Source organism: Sus scrofa, chromosome 17, assembly GCF_000003025.6.
Source record: "Sus scrofa isolate TJ Tabasco breed Duroc chromosome 17, Sscrofa11.1, whole genome shotgun sequence".
NCBI classification, from domain to species: Eukaryota; Metazoa; Chordata; class Mammalia; order Artiodactyla; family Suidae; genus Sus; species Sus scrofa.
Window position 1 is genome coordinate 48787535 of NC_010459.5, and position 19900 is coordinate 48807434.

General features: G+C 43.1%; 1 protein-coding gene and 1 pseudogene across 2 annotated transcripts in view; both read right to left on the reverse strand.

Moving 5' to 3' along the window:
- The window catches only part of SLC13A3 (solute carrier family 13 member 3), a 78101-nt gene extending 73355 nt beyond the window's left edge, over positions 1 to 4746 (reverse strand). Inside the window, exon 1 of one of the 2 annotated variants that reach the window (XM_003483976.4) lies at positions 4459 to 4746. In XM_003483976.4, coding sequence (XP_003484024.2) covers positions 4459 to 4569 — 111 coding nt within the window. In that variant the 5' untranslated portion in view covers positions 4570 to 4746. The remainder of the gene's footprint in view (positions 1 to 4458) is intronic. The other variant, XM_021078284.1, reaches the window with a different exon arrangement.
- On the reverse strand, positions 4745 to 8252 carry LOC100520157 (annotated as a pseudogene).

Sequence of the window (19900 nt, forward strand, 5' to 3'; positions counted from 1 at the left end):
AGCGTCGGGCAAAGGGGAACCATTCTGAGCGGGCATCATTATTATAAGAGCCCAGCACGTTTGACACGGATCATGACAGTTTCTGGTTCTTCTCCTCACAGAGTCTCAGAGTTGCCCTCTGGGAGCACCTGAGTCCTCCCCACCTCACACGTGAGGAAACTGAGCTCCCCATCTCATAGTTTCAGAGCCAAGACCCAAACCCAGGTCTTCCCAACTCTCAGGCCCATGCTCTTTCCACGGTCTAAATTCTGAGTCTCAGGTTCCTCATCTGCAAACTGGGGGAGTTAAAATATACCCTGAGCACCAAACAAAAAGAAGTTATAGTGTATACAATATACGATTTCATTGGGCTCCAATAACAACCAGGGACGAAGGTGATATTATGAGCATGTTATAAATGAAGAAGCCGAGGCCCAGAGGAGTCAAATGACTTGCCCAAGGTCACAAAGCAAGTGTGTGGAATGAGAATCCAGTGTTTTAATTCCAAAGACTTGAAACTGGGAATGAAATGACCATTTTCCTGGTCACCCACCTAAACTTCCACCACTCAAGAAACAGGCCAATACAAAAAACGTGGGCCTCTGACCTTAGAGAGGTACCACCCCAGAACAAGTCTGCTGATGGCCAGCCTTGACACCTTTGTGCAAACTGGGAAAGGGGCGCTTCCTCAGGTGGATCTGGCACTGCACCAGGCTGTCTGGTTGGGCACGTGGCATGCAGACTGGTTTAGTCTCATTTTTGCCTCTCCAAGTCTCCTGCACAACACTCCATGGCAGTCTGCCCAGAGCACCCCCTCCCCCGAACTCCCCCTCCTCAGAGCATCCTTAGAGTCACCTGTGAGCATCCACTCTCAGAACGCATCTTGGCCAGGTGGTTTCAGTTGGGTGTAAGGCGGGCAAGGAGAAAGATTTCTCTGCAAACGCCCGGGGCTGATGCTCATTTGCCAGTCAGAGTTAACAGTCTCATCCTGTCCCCACTAGCTGGCCCAGGCCAGTCCTCTAACATCCAACTTCCAGGATGGCCATTCTTGGAAAACTTTGAGGTGGTCCCTCCAGCAGTGTCCTGACTTCTTCAGTCTTCAGCACTCTGTGTGGCTGTGATCCCCAGTGGCCCTGGAAATTGCAGCTACTGCATTCCAGAAGGGCATCCCACTCCTTTTCACCCCTGCTGACAGCCTTCTAAGCCAGGAAGACATAATGTAAGAATTGTTCCTCCCCCTACCCCTACCCTTCAGATTAACTCCAGCCTCCCTGCAGACCAGCTCACCAGTGGCCAGGGGACAGGTGCATGAGAACCAACCCTTTCTTTCACACAGACTTCTAGAACATCCGAGTAGCAATGGCCTGGAGACAATATCAAGCTGGAAAACCAGGACCCAATAGGAGGCAAAGGAAAAATGCCCGAGCACCTCACACTTCTTTCCTGATCTGATATCTGCAACTTTGCAAAAGTTTTGGGAAACCCATGTGTACACTATGACCTGCATGGGCAGGTCCAGAATCACTAGGTGAGAAGAGGCTTAGAAGCAGCAAGCTGATGTTGGGGGTGGGGCTGAACACTGAGGACAATTGCCTTGAAGCTACATTTGCACAGAAAGCACAGTGTTTTTTAGAGGACCAGCTTTAGTTTGGAGAGGTTATTATAGAATTAAAATTGGTTAAGATGACAAGAACTGTCTTGAAAATACGTTTGCACACATAGCACATTCACTCTGTTTGCTTTAAATGTATGCCACAGATCAATAAAAACATCTACTTTGCTTAATATTCTCTAGGGATGCTTTTATTCACACTGTACATTAAGAAACAAGTCAATTATTAATAAGAACTATGATATAATAAATATGAAATGATAATTATACATAAATATTACATGGGGGAGAGGGTTTTGAGTGTGATGCTAGAGATTTTGAAGGAGGTTAAGATCCTCCAGGAAGCCAGACCTGCCTCCTAGGAGGAGGCCCTGGCTTATCAGCCACTTTAAAAGGCCGTGACATCTAGGGCCACACAAAGAGTCCCCATCAGGGGAAACAAAAGAGGTCCTTAATTATAACTAAGGAAAGAAAGAGAATGCAGTATTAGAAGTACAGAAGCTGCATTCTGGCTTTGTACAGGCTGTGTGACCTTAGGCAAGTCACCTAACCTTGCTGAGCATCCATTTCCTCACCTGTTCTATAAGGATGCTAATAGCAACAACCTCCCTGGTTATGTGGACATTTTATTTTATTTTACTTCTAAATGAGTTTTATTTTGTTTTGTTTTGGGCCACACTTGTGGCGTATGGAGGTTCCCAGGCTAGGGGTTGAATCGGAGCTGTAGCCACCGGCCTACACCACAGCCACAGTAACGCCAGATCCAAGCCGCGTCTGCGACTTACACCACAGCTCATGGCAATGCCAGATCCTTAACCCACTGAACAAGGCCAGGAATCAAATCCGCAACCTCGTGGTTCCTAGTTGGATTCATTTCCGCTGGGCCATGATGGGAACTCCTCTGTGGACATTTTATAAGACAACGCCAGAGAAACTCTTAGCGTGGTGCCTGGCACATAATAAGAGTTAAGCACTCAATAAAACACCTTATCAGGCTTACCACCATCGGAGGAGGTCACGGGCTTTCACTGTTACCTGTGCACATTGGGGTTCATATGGAAACAGATTTGCTGTGAAGCTAATGTAATTTAAGCTTCAGAGCCACTCCCAAGCCCTGTACTGAATTTTTAAAAATTTAGGGTACAGTTGATTTTCAGCATTGTATCAATTTCTCCTATACAGCATAGTGACCTGTACTGAATTTTGTATTTGTAAATCTCTGTGCTTTTTCTTACAGAGAGCCTCTTGGATAAGACATGCGTCAGGCCCCAAAGCACTTGGACTTGCCCCTGGATTCACAGATCTTTCTAAAAGGCAGAGCGGAGAGAAGCTTCCAGAAACCCTTGCTGAGGAGGAGATCCTCTGTGTTTCATCACTTCTTTCCCAGCACTCCGCCTGGGACCTCACAGACCCATCCAGCCTTCCACCAGTGATGCCTCACAAAGTGAGGCAACTTCCTCACTCACCCCCTGACAGCACGTCTCAGAAGCTAGTATGGCAATTGCCTCATCTTATGGACAAGGAAAGTGAGACCCAAAGAAGAAAGATCGGTCCAAGGTCCTCAAGTCAGCAAGTGGCCCAGGGTGGGCTAGTTTTTGACTAAGCAACATAATCCTTTTATCAGCATTTGCTGTTTTTCTCTTGCATGTCAAGAAAGTCTAATTTTTCGGATAACTCCACACCAAAGAACTTGCCCTGCATCTCCTTGACACCATCTTCTTAGTATTACTTCTTCCCTCCTGGGGCCCAAGGAAGGCTCCTTCCTTCAGGCAGCCCTTTAGCACACTTCTTCCAGCTCCCTTGCTCTCTGCTGGTGGTGCTGGGTAATCTGCCACTAAATTATACCCTCTTCGCTTTTGTTTTTACGAACATTTAAGATCTCATTTAGGGACAGTGAAGCCACTCCTGAAGGTAGAAGCCTTGTCTAACGAGTTGCCCTTCCACGATGCCTCGGCTGGGCTGAGCACAGGTGAGGGACCCCAACAGGGACCGGCAGTACCATCTCCTTCCCGCTCCCATTGGTGGTGATTTTTGTCATGACACTCCTGACCTCAGCCTGCAGCCTTTGATCATCTAGGGATTACTTTCTTTGAGTCTAGAAACAGCTCAGATTCTGGATCCTGATAAACCACGGATTGACTCCCCACTCAGCTGTGTTTCCAGCAAGTCCCTTCTCCCTGAGCCTCACTTTTCTGCTCTGGAAGAGGGGGTAAATAATCCTCCCCATTTGAAGGGTACTTTCAATCTGGATTAAATAAAATGATGCACCTAAGGCAAAGTTTAGCACTGCTCTTTGTAAGCCCCAGGAAACGTTTATGAAATGTTGGCTGTCCCTATCATGTAAGGTGCCTAGAATAAGACCAGCCAGTGTATTCTCAAGCACTAACTGTGTACCAGGCTCAGTTTTAAGAGATCTGCATATATTTCCTCCTTTAATATTCGCTACAACCCAGTGGGTTGGCATTATCATTTCCTCCATGTTTACAAACTAGTAAACTGAAGTTCAGAGAGGTTAAGTGACTTGCCCCAGGTCACACTGCTTAGCATTCATCAAGCGTTCCTTGTGATTTTCAAAGGAAATGTGCAACACAGAGCCAAGCATATAGTTGTAGCTCAATAAGGAGAAATCATTGCTGTAAAAGTGAGAGGATGCAGAAGGCTAGGTGGGACCCAGGCTCCAAGGAGCAGCTGAGAAAGGGGGATTGAGGTTAGGTTAGGGGTATTCACAGCAGTCCGAGGAGAGAGGGTCGAGGGAGGTCTGGTGAAGTCTCTCTAGACTGGGACCTCGGAGGCGGAGAGGGTCCTGCCTGTGGCGCGACCCGCCCAGAGGGCGGAATGTGCGGGCGCACAGGCAGAGGAGGCGTTACCTTGGGCGGGAGGGCGAAGACCACCGGCAGCAGCGCGAGCGGCGTGAACAGCAGCACCAGCAGCCGCCGCGCGCTCCACACCTTCTTGGCTATTGTCGCCAGCGCCGCCATCTGTGCGATCGCCCCGTGGAGCAGGCCAGCCTGGGACTGTCAGCGCCTGGACCCGGCTCCGGCTTATAGCCTGGGGGAGGGCCTAGGGAGGAGACTGCGCTTGGGGTCCCGCCCTCTCCCTATGCGTCCGGGAAGAAAAGGGTGGTGCGCCCGCTCCCCTGGGACGGGGCGAAAGAAGTGCAGGAACGTTGGGAAAAGTTAGACACACAAGAACTAAAGAATCGGACTCTCGCCCTGAAGGCAGAGAGCTGGACTCCAGCCCCGAGGCAGAGTGGCCTGGGGTTTAAACCTGACTTTCCAGCTCTGCGGTCTGGAGCAAATGGCTTAGCTTTTCCTTCTTCACCTGTGAAAAGGGCCGTGCTAACAATCACTTACGAGTAGGTTACTAGGTTCAGATACTGGCTTGCCACATACTAGCTGTGTGGCCTTGACAAAGGCTTCTGAGCCTCAGTTTTCTCATCCACAAAGTGGGGAGATGATAATAATGGTCTCTACTAGACAAAAGTTCTGTTGGGAGTTACTGCTGTTGATAACTGTTTTTCTTCTTTTCTTCTGTGATGGTTGAGTTATCTGAAGGTGGGAGCCTGGGGGAATGCAGAGGAGCACAACCCTGCGTTGTGTAGTATTTGCTTCCTTGGTTTTTAACGACACCACCAAGTGATTTTCCAAAGTGTTTGCACTACAACATTTCTGTTAGCAATGTATAAATGATCCAGTTTCTCCACATCCTTGTCACCACTGGGGTTGTCACTATTTTTTATTTTAGCCATTCTGATAGGTGTACAGAAATATCTCATTGGGGCCTTTAATTTGCATTTTCTTAATAGCTAACAATATTTAACACCTTTTCATGTGCTTATTTGCCATCAGTATATTCTCATTGGGGGAAATTACCTCTTCCTGTTGTTGGCCTATTTTCTAATTGGACGGTTTGTTTTCTGATGTTGAGTTTTGAGAGTACTTTATATATTCTAGATGCCAGTCCTTTGTCAGATATGTTATTTGCAAAAATTTTCTTCCAGTCTATAGGTTGGCTTTTCATCCTCTTGACAGTCCTTTCACATAGTAAATATTTGTAATTTGGGTGGAGTCAAATTTATCAAAATTTCTTTTTTCTAGATCATGCTTTTGGTGTCCAAGTCTTTGCATAGCCCTAGATCCTGAAGATTTTCTCACACTTTTTTTAGAAGTTTGACAGTTTATAGTTTTATGTTTTATATTTAAGTCCATGAGTTAATTATTTACAATAAACACTTAATTTACTAATTTTCAGAGTAATGACTCAAGTTCAGCATTCTCCTTGGAATGGAAAACTTCCTTGGAAGTTACTTCATTCTTTTTCTCTTATTCAAAAGTGTACCTCGTAGTGTCAGCTGCTTTTCTTGGAAAGAACGCTTATTTCTGGACCGGACATAGTGACTACCACATCATCATAAAGTTCTTCAGTTTTTTCTTTTTATTTGTGGAATTGGAAAATGGATTCATTTTGGTCTTCTTCCTCACAAATTCTTTTTGGTCTGTCTTTCCAGCCATTGCAGTTGCTAGTCTTGTCTCCTTGTCAGACTTTGGCTTTTTATGAAGGTGTTCAATGGCCCAAAGAGAAAGTAATTCACCCCTGGGCTCCTCATCACTGTCTATTTGGACGTACTTCCTCTTTTGGGCTTTCCCAGGGGCAGCGTTGAGTTCTTTTCTCAAAGAAGCCTTCCTGACTTAAAACTCGGCTGGTGCTGACAGTTGCAGCTTTGGCTTTCCACTCCTCTAAAGGCATGCTGTTCAGCTTCTTGGAAATTTCTGTTCTTCACTGGAAGAATGGTGCGTGTCAAGCCACTCACCGTCGACCCACTCACTGTTGGAGTCAGCTTCATTACTGAGACTGGTACTCTCCCACCCATTTTCATCCTCTTCAGCATTTTCTTCTTTTTCAACTCCCAGGATATTTGCTCCTTGAATGTAATCTTTAGCCTCTAGTTCTCCATATTCTTGCAGTCTTGTTTCTAAGGATGCCTCTGTAGGCTTACCCTGGAATTTCTTCTGCAACATCTGAGGATTCAGTGTTGGGAAGAGCTGAATCAAAGTTCTAGCAGACATCATCACATTCTTATCTGTATGTGTTTTATATTGAGCCAGGTCTTGGAGAAGTTCTTCAGTCATAGCCAGAGGACATCCAGCTGTCATCTCTTTCATAGCATTGATTCCTACTGTCATGACTTCCTCAGAGTTCGTGTCGGTAACGATATTGTTGGCCACAGTCATGAGCAATGACTGGATGATCTCTGGGGGTACTAAGTGATGAGGTGCTTGTGAAGCAAACAGAAGGATCTTCGTTACTTCTCTTCGGTGGGGCTGCAGAAGCCTCTACACAAAAGGGTAGAAGTTGAAGAGAAAAAGCTTGCGAATTCCTACCAATCTGGAGGTGAGGTTCAAGAGCATCATCTTCACTTAGAACCTCTCCTTAGAGCTCTCTAGCTGCTTCAGCAGCTTTTCTGCAAAACCTTGGGGATCAGGAATCAAATGAATGGCTGAAAAGTTGAACACTTCTGTTTTTTAACTTCTTCTTTTGTTTCTAGAGCACTTTCACAGCCTTTTCCAACTTTGTCCTGTTTTTGGAGCTTTCCTTCCCTATGGCATACTGCACTAGCAGGTCTCTTGCTGTTGGTGTGTCATCCTCAGATTCTGAGTCACTGCCCTGTTTCTCCTCTTCATCTTTTCCAAGAAAAATGTTAAAGCAGCAACCATTGACCTCAGAGAAATATGCTGTTGTGAGCACATTGACAGTTTTGGCATCATTCCAGATGTTTCTTCTGTAGAGTTCAATCATCACATCTAAAGATATCGTGGCTGCAGGTGCATTGCTGTTTCGTAACATGGTATACATGAAATTCTGTAATACTACATTCACCTTATTGTTGTGTTTTGCATTTGTATTTTTGCTATCAGTCACAATATGAGTAGTAAAGTGTTTTGCAGGAGCTTATCATGGCAACACAGAAGTTCAAAGAAGAGTTCTAGCAAACTTGATGGATTGATGAGATTCTTATTTCTCAATAAGATCAAAGCTTTGCAAAATATCATTTGGGGATCTGGATTCAGGGCAGTGTGGCTGTAGGAGAGAAGATCTTTCAGTTCTTGAGGAAAGTTACATTGATGTTCTGGATAACAGTGACCAATCTGTGCCATAAACATCACCAGCTCTGCCAGTTCTTTGCTGGGTTTATTTGGTTGTAACTTGAAAACCTCCACATTGGATTTGCAGGGATTATATGCTGTAGAAACTCCTTGATGTAGGCCGGCTGGTCCAGCTTGATCAGATACTGTAACTGTGGCAGGTTGCTGGGCAGCTTGTTATTGTTTCAGCTAGACGTGTTCGCTGCTGACTGGCTACGTGGTGAGCAATTTTAAGAAAACCAAAATGGCTGGCAACCACCTACCGCCTCAGCTACTGCTGATGAGAAACAGCACATTGAGTTAATTTTTACATAAGGTACGAGGCTTAGATTGAGATTTTTTTCTTTCTCCTTTTATTCCCCCATCATTGACCAATTGTTGCAGTATCATTTGTTATAAAAGTAATCTTTGGAGTTCCCATCATAGCTCAGTGGTGAGAACCCGACTAGTATCCATGAGGATGTGGATTCAATCCCTGACCTCGCTTGGTGGGTTAAAGATCTGGTGTTGCCTAAGCTGTGGTGTAGGCTGGCAGCTATAGCTTGGATTTGACTCTTAGCCTGGGAACCTCCATATGCCCGGTGTGGCCCCAAAAAGACCAAAAATAAATAAATTAATTAATTTTTTAAAAAAGTAATCCCTGGCATTCCCGCTGAGGCACAATGGGTTAAGAAGCTGACTGCAGCAGTTCGGGTCTCTGTGGAGGTGAGGGTTGGATCCTCTGACCAGCACAGTGGGTTAAAAGATCTGGTGTTGTACCAGCCGCAGCTTGTATTTAATTCCTGGCCCAGGAACTTCCATGTCAGGTGTTGCCATTTAAAAAAAAAAAGTAATCTTTATTCCATTGAATTGTTTTTGCACTTTTGTAAAAAATCAATTTGGTGTATTTCTGGGTTCTCTATTCTTTTCCAATGATCAAATTGTCTATACCTCTACCAATACCATATGTCTTTTTTTTTTTTTGGTCTTTTTGCCTTTTCTAGGGCTGCTCCCGCGGCATATGGAGGTTCCCAGGCTAGGGGTCTAATTGGAGCTGTAGCCTCCGGCCTACGCCAGAGCCACAGCAATGCAGGGTCCAAGCTGCGTCTGCAACCTACACCACAGGTCATGGCAACACTGGATCCTTAACCCACTGAGCAAGGCCAGGGATCAAACCTGCAACCTCATGGTTCCTAGTCAGATTTGTTAACCACTGAGCCACGACAGGAACTCCAATACCACATGTCTTGATGACTGTAAATATACGTGTTGAAACTAGGGAGACTGATTCCTCCTACTTTATTCTTCTTTTTAAAAACTGTTTCAGCTATTCTATGTAATTTTGTAGAATAATCTTGTCTATACCTACAAAAATTCTTGCTGGGATTTTGGTAGGAATTGCATTAAACCCGTGTGTCACTTTGGAGGTAACATATCTTTTGTTGGCTTTTCTAATCCATGAATACGATGTGTCTCTCCTTTTTTTTTTTTTTTTTTTTTTTGTCTTTTTAGGGCTGCTCCCGCGGCATATGGAGGTTCCCAGGCTAGGGGTCTAATCAGAGCTACAGCTGCTGGTCTACACCAGAGCCACAGCAACACCTGATCTGAGCCGCGTCTGTAACCTATACAAGAGCTCACAGCAATGCCGGATCCTTAAACCACTGAGCGAGGCCAGGGATCGAGCCTGAAACCTCGTGATTCCTAGTCAGATTCATTTCCCCTGCGCCACAACGAGAACTCGTCTCTCCATTTGTTTAGATTTTCTTTTTCATCAGCATTTTATAGTTTTGTTTGTTTGTTTTTTGGCCATGCCTCCTGTGGCATTCAGAAGTTCCCAAGCCAGGGATTGAACTAGCCCCAGAGCAGTGACCTGAGCCACAGCAGTGACAATGCCAGATCCTTAACAATGAAGTCACCAGTGAACTTCCTACATTTTATAGTTTTCAACCTAAAGGTCCTGTACATGTTTTGTTAGATTTATATATAAGAATTGCATTTTTGAGCAATGAAATGGAATTCTGTTTTTTCAATATGCATATGTTCACTGCTAATATATAGAAATAAAGCTGAATTTTGTATGTTTATCTTATATCTTGCAATCTTGCTCAATTCATTTATTAGTTCTAGGAGGATTTTGTCAAATCTTGACAAAATCTCTCCATAGACAATCATGTCATCTACAAATAAGGACTGGTTTATTTCTTCCTTTCTGATCAATGTGTCTTTTATTTACTTTTCCTACCTTACTGTACTGGCTAGAACTTCAAACATGCTCGAATAAGAGTTCTGAGAACGAACATTCTTAGTGGGTCACGGTCTCAGGAAGAAAGCATTCAGTCTTTCGCCATTAACTTTAATGTTTACTGGAGATGTTTTGTAAATGTACCTTATCAAATTGAGAAAGTTCCCATCTATTTCTATTTTTCTGAGAGTTTTTATCATGGATGGGTACTGAATTTTGTTAAGTGTTTTTTAAGGGGCATCAATTGAAATGATTAAGTGATTTTTCTTCTTTAGCCTATTAATGTAATGGATTATATTGACTGGTGTTCAAATAATGAGCCAGCCTTGTATCTCTGGGGAATATGCCACTTGGTCATGACGCATAATTATTTTTGTGTTTTGTTAAATTCTATTTGCTAATATTTTATTAAGAACATTTATATCTATAATCATGAGGGATGTTGTCTGTAGTATTTTCTTTTTTAAATTACCTTTGCCTGGTTTTCATTTCTGGATAACACTAGCCTCATAAATGAATTGGAAATTGTTCCTTTCTCTTCCATTTTCTACAAGAGATTGCCTGGAATTGGTGTTAATTCCTGTTTCAAGTGTTTGGCAGTGTTCCGGGTAAATCCATAGGGACTGGAGATTTCTTTTTTGGAAGGTTTTAAATTCAGTTTTCTTAATAATTAAGAGGGCTATTTGAATTGTCTACTTCACATTGAGTTCATTGTGGTAGCTTGTATTTTTGAGGAGTTGTTCTGCTTCATCTAAATTATCAAATTTCTGCTGTGAAATTTACAGCATTCCCTTTTGATGCCTGCAATTTCTATACTGATATCCCTAATTCAATCATCCATTCCTGATTCATTCATTTGGTAACTTAACATCTTTTCTCTATTTTTCTTTGAGGTCTTACTAGAGATTTTAAAATTTAATCCTCTTTTCAAAGAACCAATTCTTGAACTTATTTGCAAAACAGAAACAGACTCACAGACTTTGAAAAACTTATAGTTACCAAAGGGCACAGGTTCGGGGGAGGAATGGACTAGGGGTTTGGGTAGGAAATGTTCTAAAATTAGATTGTGATGATGGTTGTACAATTATAAATATAATAAAATTCATTGAATTAAAAAAACCAATTTGCGGAAGATTTTTTTTTCAATTTCATTGATTCCTGGTCTTTCTTTTTTCTATCCTTCTTCTAACTCTTCTTATTCTAGGACATCAAGGTGAGAGCTTAGATTATTGATTTGAGATTTTTTCCCTCCCTCTTTTCTAATGCATACATTTAATGATAAAATCCCCCCCACAGTAGTTTAGCTGTGTCCTACAAATTTTAAATGGTGTATTTTAATTATCATTCAGTTTAATGTATTTTTTATTTTCCCTTGAGACTTCTTTGATTCATAGATTGTTAGAAATCAGCTGTTTACTTTCTAAGTATTTGGAGATTTTCCTATTATCTATCTCTTACTGATTTCTAATTTGATTTTACTATGATTACATGACCATAACCCTGTATGATTTCAATTCTTTTATCTTCGTTGAGGTTTGTATTATGACCCAGCATAACTATCTTTTTATATGTTCCATAGTCATCTGAAAGAATATGCATTCTGCTGTTGCTGGGTGGACTGGTCTATAAATGTCAACTAGATTCTGCTGTTGGTATTGTTGAGTTCTTTTACATCCTTGCTGATTCCCTGTCTAGCTTTTTTTTTTTTTTTTTTTTTTTTGACAATGACAATAAATTCTCTTAGCTTTTCTTCATTTGAGACAGTCTTTTCCTTTTATTTTTTATTTTATTCCTTTTATTTCCTATGATTTTCCTTTTATTCCTAATATCCTATATTCACAGGATATAGGAGTCTGAGTTGACAGTTCTTTTCTTTCCACACTTGAAAAATGTTACACCACTTTTTTCTGGGCTTCATGAATTTTGGTGAGAAATCCACCATCATCATTTGAATTGTTTTTCCTCTACAGGTAAGATGTCATTTCTCTGTCACCGCTTTCATGTTGTTTTTCTTTGTCTTCAGTTTTCAGAAGTTTGACTATAATATGCCTTGGTGTATATTTTCTTTAGTTATCTTGTTTGAAATTAACTCAGCTTCTCGAGTCTGCAGGTATAGTCTTTTGCCAAATTTGAGAAGTTTTCAGCCATTATTTCTTTGAATACTCTGATGCTCCTTCCTCTTTTTCTTCTCTTTTCAGAGCTCCAATGACGCAAATGTTAGGCCATTTGTTACAATCCCACGGATTCTTGAGGCTCTGTTCATTTTTTCAGTATATTTTCTCTCTGGTGTCCAGATTATATAATTTTTATTGTTCTCTCTGAATTTTTAAACTATAATTTTTAAAAAATATGAACAAGAAATGAAGTAAATTCCAAGGAGTCAGCACCTTTGTACCTGGGCTCAGTGTAAGAGTATTCGCAAGTTTCATCCACGATGAATTTGTGTACTTTTGGTCTACTGCTTAATGTGCTTGAACCATTCAAAAGGATCAGCTTTACCAAAAATTATAATTGCAGTTTATATTGTAGAAGAGAATTTAATCAAATTGGTGATCTATGTCAAATGCTCAAGGAAAGTTGGTTTTCTATCTTATTTATTAACGGATAATAACAGCCAACATTCACTGGGCGCTTACTCTGTGCCAGAGCCTGTTCTAAGAGCTTTATATGATCTAGCTCATTGAATACAAAAATGACCTTATGAAGTAGATCCTAATATATTCCCATTTTGCAAAGAAGGAAACTGAGGTACAGAAAGCTTAACTACTCATCCAAGGACACACAGTTATTAAGGGGGGATTCAGATACCTGCAGTCTAGCTCCAGAGTCCCCATGCCTAATCACTACATAGTAACGACTCACAGTGGATGTTTTATTAGATATGTTTCATTATATGTTTATTAAACACGAGAAATTTGACTTTTTATACTAAACATTAAACAAAGTAAAATAGCACCCAATCCCCTCAAAGATTATGAGAGTTGTCAACAATTTGAGTGTATTCACTTAAGAAGCTGCTTCCCAGCACTTAGTACCATCAGATAACAAGGGCCACCTACACACCTCTAACCATTGTAACGCAGTGGTTCTCAACCCTAGTTTCACTTGCAATCACCTGGGAAACTTTAAAATGCTGATGCCCAGGCCCTGCCCCTAGAAAGGCTGTTTTGTCTGGGATATGGCCTGACCATCAGTATTTTTAAGAGCTCGCAGCAGATTCTGATATGCAGCGGGGGTTGAGAGCCACCTCTGGAATACCTGCTTCCCAACTTCTCACAATCCTAAAATCGAATCCATCTTTTATTAGATTCTGGTGGAATCATTTCCCTGACGTAAAATCTGAGTTGGCTTCTCTCACTTCACGTCTAGAGACTTCAATCCAGTTTCTCATAGCCCTCTTGAGTTCTACCAAACTTTGCTACTTAACATCTCCAGGGCCTGGGCATGGTATGTGGTAGATGCTCTGTCAAGGTTCAGTCAATTAATATCTGAATACTAGATTTGGTTTTCCTCGTCAGTAAACTTGGGGTTAACCGTGTACACCCTTCATCATTCCATTTAGTCAATAAATATTGACTGCATGGTGGCTATATACCAGGCTATGAATACAATAATGAATAAGACCAAAAAATTAAAATCTCTGCCTACATGGAACTTAACGTTTGGTTGGATAGTGCTGGGGGCGGGTGGTGGAGTTGGAAGAGACAAATAATAAACAAATGGATAAAATGTATTATAGTATAAAGATGAGAAGATGACAGGTGCTAGGAGGAAAATGAAGCAGGAGAGGGAGATGGAGAGTGATGGGGTGGGAGTCCCATTTCAGATAAGGTGGTCAGGGAAGCCCTGGATGATCAGGTGACCAAATACCCTACATTAAGCAGAGACCCAAGGACAGTGAGAGAGTGGATCCTCTGGGTATATGAAGGAAGCATTCCAAGAGGAGGGAAAAGCCAAGTGCAAAGGCTCATAGGCATGAGCAAGCAACATGTGGCTTAGAGTCATTGAGGAACTGGGGTGCAGAGGTGAGATCAGAAGGACAGCCAGCGACTAGAGGACACAGGGTCTTGAAAGGCTGAGCAGGGACTTAGTATTCTACACTGAATGACAAGGCAGTTGTTGCTGGGGGTTAAGCGGCATGACAATTCTGCTTTCATTATTTTAATAACAAATTCACTTGGATATAATTCACATAGCATACAATTCATCCACTGAATGTGAACAGGTCAACAGTGCAATCATTTCTATAGCTGATTTTAGAAATTTTTCATCATCCTAAAAAGAAACCCCACACCCATTGACAGTCACTCCCAATTTCCCTCTAACGTCCAAAGCCATACATAACCACTATTCTGCTTTCTGTCTCTATAGAGTTGCCTGTTTTTGACATTTTGTATAAATGGAATCATACAATATGTGGTCCTTTATGTCTGGCTTCTGTGTCACTTAGTGTGATTTTGACAAGGTTCATCCATGTTGTAGCATGTATCGGTACTTCTCCCTTTTTATGGCCAAATCATATTCTGTTGTATGAATATACCACATTTTATTTACCCATTCATCACTTAATGGACATTTGAGTTGTCTCCACTTTTTGGTTATTATGAATAATGCTGCTATAAATGTTTGTGTACAAGTTTTTGGTGTGGATGTGTTTTCAAATCTCTGAGGAAAGGAGAGGAAGGAGCTGTTGTTGAGGTCAAATTAGATGGTGGAATATTTCTCAACATGTGAGTAAATATGATCATTTTATGATCCACTAGACAGTATTTAAATAGCATTTAATCTCATGGGGGAACATTATTCCCTGTGTCAGTTTTCTTTAACTCTTCATTGCCCCATGGAGAGAGCCTTGGCTAGGTGGCAGTATCTCTTTAACACCCCCTGCCCCAACACTTAGTAACGCCCTCTGTAACAGCCAGGGAGATTTTGATGACATCTTGCCGCAATTGGACAGTGTCAGTTTATTTATTCTTTTTTTTTTTTTTTGGTCTTTTTGCCATTTCTTGGGCCGCTCCCTCGGCATATGGAGGTTCCCAGGCTAGGGGCTGAATCGCAGCTATAGCCACCAGCCTACACCAGAGCCACAGCAACTCAGGATCCAAGCTGCGTCTAAAACCTACACCACAGCTCTTGGCAAGGCCGGATCGTTAACCCACTGAGCAAGGCCAGGGATCGAACCTGCAACCTCATGGTTCCTAGTCTGATTTGTTAACCACTGTACCACGACAGGAACTCCGGTTTATTTATTCTCATAATGACTTTTGGCTTAGGGCAAGTATATCTTTTTTTTTTTTTTTTTTTTTTTGTCTTTTTGCTATTTCTTTGGGCCGCTCCCACGGCATATGGAGGTTCCCAGGCTAGGGGTTGAATCGGAGCTGTAGCCACTGGCCTACGCCAGAGCCACAGCAACACGGGATCCAAGCCGCGTCTAAAACCTACACCACAGCTCACAGCAACGCCGGATCGTTAACCCACTGAGCAAGGACAGGGACCGAACCCACAACCTCATGGTTCCTAGTCGGATTCGTTAACCACTGCGCCACTACGGGAACTCCAAGTATATCTTTTTTTTATTAGTGCCCATGATTTTAAACCAATTATTTATTTATTTATTTATTTATTTATTTATTTATTTATGGCTTTTTAGGGTCGCACCTGTGGCATATGGAAGTTCCCAGGCTAGGGGCTGAATCAGAGCTGCAGCTGCCTGCCTACACCACAGCCACAGCAACACCAGATCAGAGCCGTGACTGCAACCTACACTACAGCTCACGGCAAAGCCAGATCCTTAACCCGTTGAGGGAGGCCAGGGATTGAACCCGCATCCTCATGGGTACTAGTCAGATTTGTTACCGCTGAGCCACAATAGGAACTCCCTAATCCTCTTTTTAAGTTAAATCCATTAAAGTTTACAATGTGAAGCAACTCAAAAATACTAAGTAACTCTTAGTACAGAGAGTGCATGGTTATGGCAAAATTCCAAAAACTGGATGCAAAGACCAGAAGTTTGAGAAGCCAAGAGATGGCAAATTTGGCTGTGATGATTGTTGTACACCTATAAATATAATAATAAAATTCATTAATAAAAAAGTGAAGTATGGTCTTGGACATACTTCTCAACATTTCAAAGAGCAAAAAAAAAAAAAAAAAAAACAAAAAAAACCACAAGCAAACAAACAAAAAGAGATGGCAAGAGAAAGGCCCACAAAGAGTGGTGCAGTGCTCTCTTCTCATCTGGTTCATGCGTCCAGGATTCCTGTAAACCCCTAGGGCAAGTTATTTCCCAATGAACCCTTTGCAGGCTGTGATGAAACTTTCTCCCATGTCCTTTTGGGTTGGAGACCCGACCTTGAGCCAGCCCAGTAGTCGGCTTCATCAAAGGTTCTAGCCAGGTTAGTGTCAGACAGCCGTGGATGGCCAGCGAGGCCCTGCAGGGAGCACTTTGGACATGTGAGGCCTGGGTGTGGGAGGATGGGGTATTTCAAACCGGAAAAACTATTTCTGGGGAAATTGAACCAGCTGATATCGTAGAAACTCAGGTCCCCTCTCCAAAGCCCAAGTGGAGGCATTTGGGACCAGCGTATATTGCACTCAGTGCTCCTTTGTTCTGGAAACAGCTAAGAGAGTAAAAGTAAAAACAATTTCCAGTTTTTTTTTTTTTTTTGGCTGTGCCCACAGCACATAAAAGTTCCTGGGCCTGGGCTCAAATCTGTGCCACAGCAGTGACAATGCTGGATCCTTAACCACTAGACCACAAGGGAACTCCCACAAATATTTTCTATTAGAGCAGAAGTTTCAATTTGATGGCTCCAATATAATAATAACAATGACATTAATCATATCAAGCACATATACTGCACTTCTCATGTGCCAGGCACGGCTTAAAGCACTTTATCTGTACTAACTTATTTAAAGCTTATAATATTCTGTTTACCTTATTGAGTCTGTCACCCTGCATTAGACAAAGATACATTCAAATTCTGGCTGTACTGCTTGCTTGCTGTGCAACCCTGGACAAGACATTTAATTCCACTGGGCCTCTGTGTCCTTATCTGAAATGAGAACAAAAATTATATGTAACTCATAGGGATGTTAGGAGACTTGCTAAGCGAGGGTGGAGCACAACACTTGTACACAGTAAGTGTTCAATAGCTGACAATCAGTATTCCGCTTGTGGTAGATTTTCCAAGGATGGCACCAATATGTATCCTCTATCCTATATGTGAATTCCATATGCTTCTCTTACAGCGGGATTAACAGTTCCCACAGAGAGTTGGGGGTCTCTGTCCCTGCCCTGGAAAGGGGGTGGGGGGCTTGATGCACCAACCAATAGAACATGCCAGAATGGATGGGATGTAATTTCCAAGGTTAAAGCCATAAATAGGGTACAGCTTCTGCCGGGTTTCCTCACTCTTGGGACACTCACCCTTGAAACTTAACTTCCATATTTGAAGTTCAAACTAAACCAGGCAGTAAAACCACACAGAGAGAAACCAAGGTTCCCAGCCCGCTGCCAGCAAGAACTAACTGGCATGTGAGAGGATGAGCCTTCTGATGATTCCAGCCCCTCGCCTTTGAGTCTGTCAGCTGAGGCCCCAGTTATGGTAGATCAGAGACATCCCTGAGCTGCCCCACCCAAATGTCTGACCTACATAATCTGCAAACATAATAAATGGTGGTTTTATGCCATTATTGCTTTGGAGCAATTTGTCACACAGCAATAGATAACTGTTGCCACTGCTGTTGCTTTTCTTACCTGGAACAGAGCTTCTTATAGGAAGGAGAGTCTGCAGACATGAAGCCTCTAGCTGGATGACTTAGAACCCTACAGAGAGAAGGCAGCTCCAAGGCTGGGCCTACTAACCATCTCCTTGTCTTTCTTTCTTCCCCCTTTACACTGAAAAGGAAGTAGAGCATGGGACGAAATACTTAAAGAACACCCACAGTCAATGGATGGTTTGACTATCATTTATTTTCATTCCCAATGTGTGCCCATTGGACAGATAAGGAAACTAAGGCTCAGAGAAATTAAGACGTCTGTCCAAAGTCCCACAGCCAGTGCACAACAGAGCTGAAATCCCAAAGATACACATGGCTACTCCCCTTTTTAAAGCAGATAATCTCTGTAAAGTGTGTGTGTGTGTGCGCGCGCGCATGTATTCTCTCTCTCTATATATATATAGCAGCCCAGTTACTAAGGGCTTGTTATGAGCCAAGCACTGTGCTGGGCACTTACACGAATGATTGAGTCCGACTTCATTCTTCAACCCCATGTCACACCTGCCTTCCCCTCAGCCATGAGTGCCACCCCCTTTGTGACATTCTTCCTGCTCCTTGGACATGCCAGTCTTTGCATGGACTGCCCCCTCTGCCTGGATCCCTTCCCCCCACATCTTCCCTTCCAGCCCCTCACAGTGGCTGGTTCCTTCTCCTCACTCAGGTCTCAATTCAAATCTCACCTCCTCAAAGCAGCCTCCATGACTACCCGATCTAATGAAATAAAGACTTCTCAACTCTACACACCCATTCTTTACAAAATCCCCTGAGTTACTTCCCTCACAGCATGATTCACCATTAGAAATTATTCCCTCCCAGATGAAGGCCCATGAAAATAAGGAGGCCAGATTGTTCCCTGCCACAGTCCCAGTTCCCGGAACATAGCAGAGGTTCAATAACTTGACTAACTGAACATTGGCTGAAAATGAATGAACATTGAACATTCTTAATGAACTTAATGAACACTGACTGAAATCATACATATCATTCATTCAACAAATACAAATTGAGTGGCATAGTAGGTACCAGGCATCATTACGGATGTTAGGGCTAGAGAAGTGCTCAAATGAAACTAAAGTCTCGGCTCTCGTAGAACTTTTGTTTTGGTAGCTCTTTAAGATGCATGCATGAAATATATAGCATATCATATGGTGCTTAGGGAGATGAAGAAGAATAAAGCAGAGAGAGGGAAGAGAGCTGAGGGGGATACAGGCATCAGTTTTCTACTTCACCTGCACAAAAGGGACTCGCAGTGCCTGCCCTCCTGCCCTCACTGAGCCCCGTACCACAGTCAGCATCTTTCAGTGTGACATTTTGGTTGAGGCCTCTGCAGCTCCAAGAGCAATATTGGCTTTGAAGCAAGTCCCAGGAGGTGGGGCTGAGGCTGGGCTTGGGATGAGTCACCCTTTGAGATGCCCTGGAGCCAGAGGGTCAAGCAATTTGACCCTGCAGGGCCTTTCCTCACTACAGGGAAAGGGGCAGGCCCTGGACTCCCCTGGCCTGGAGCTGCAACTAACTCTGGATTCCAGGCCATTCCCCTAACTCCCTCTCTCCAGGGCAGAGAATGAAGGTTTACAAATTCCAGGAGGCCTTTGATCAGCACCAACCCCCTGGGTTCTGACTATTTTTTGTTCCAAGCTGCAGGCCAGGACCCTACTCTGCTTTGCCTCCAGCAGGGAAGACTGTGGGTAGGTGGTGTGTGGGTGTGTGTGTGTGTGTGTGTGTGCACGCGGCATAGTGGGAGACAGGCTCACGTGGTTCCTTTTCTTTCCAACAAGCAGGCTGGACTTGTATGAGGGAATTCAGTTCAATTCAGTAAATGTTTACAGAGCACCCACTACCTTCCAGGCACCAATACAGAAACCAGGGCTTGAGTAACGGGGCAAACAAGGCCTCTGCCCACAGAGCGGATGGGAAGCAAGCGAATGTGCAAGTGAATATAAATGGTAGCAGGTGCTTGTGAATGGGATGGAGATAAAGCTGAGACCTGGGGAAAGCTGAGGCACAGGGCTAAGGGGTTGTTACCTTCTACATAGAGTGCTCATGAAAGACAAAGGGGTGTTTGGCAGAGACTTGAAAGAAGTGAAGGAAGTGGCCATGTGAGGATCTGTGAGGAACAGTGTGGCAGGCAAAGGGAACAGCAAATACAATGGCCCCGAGATAGGA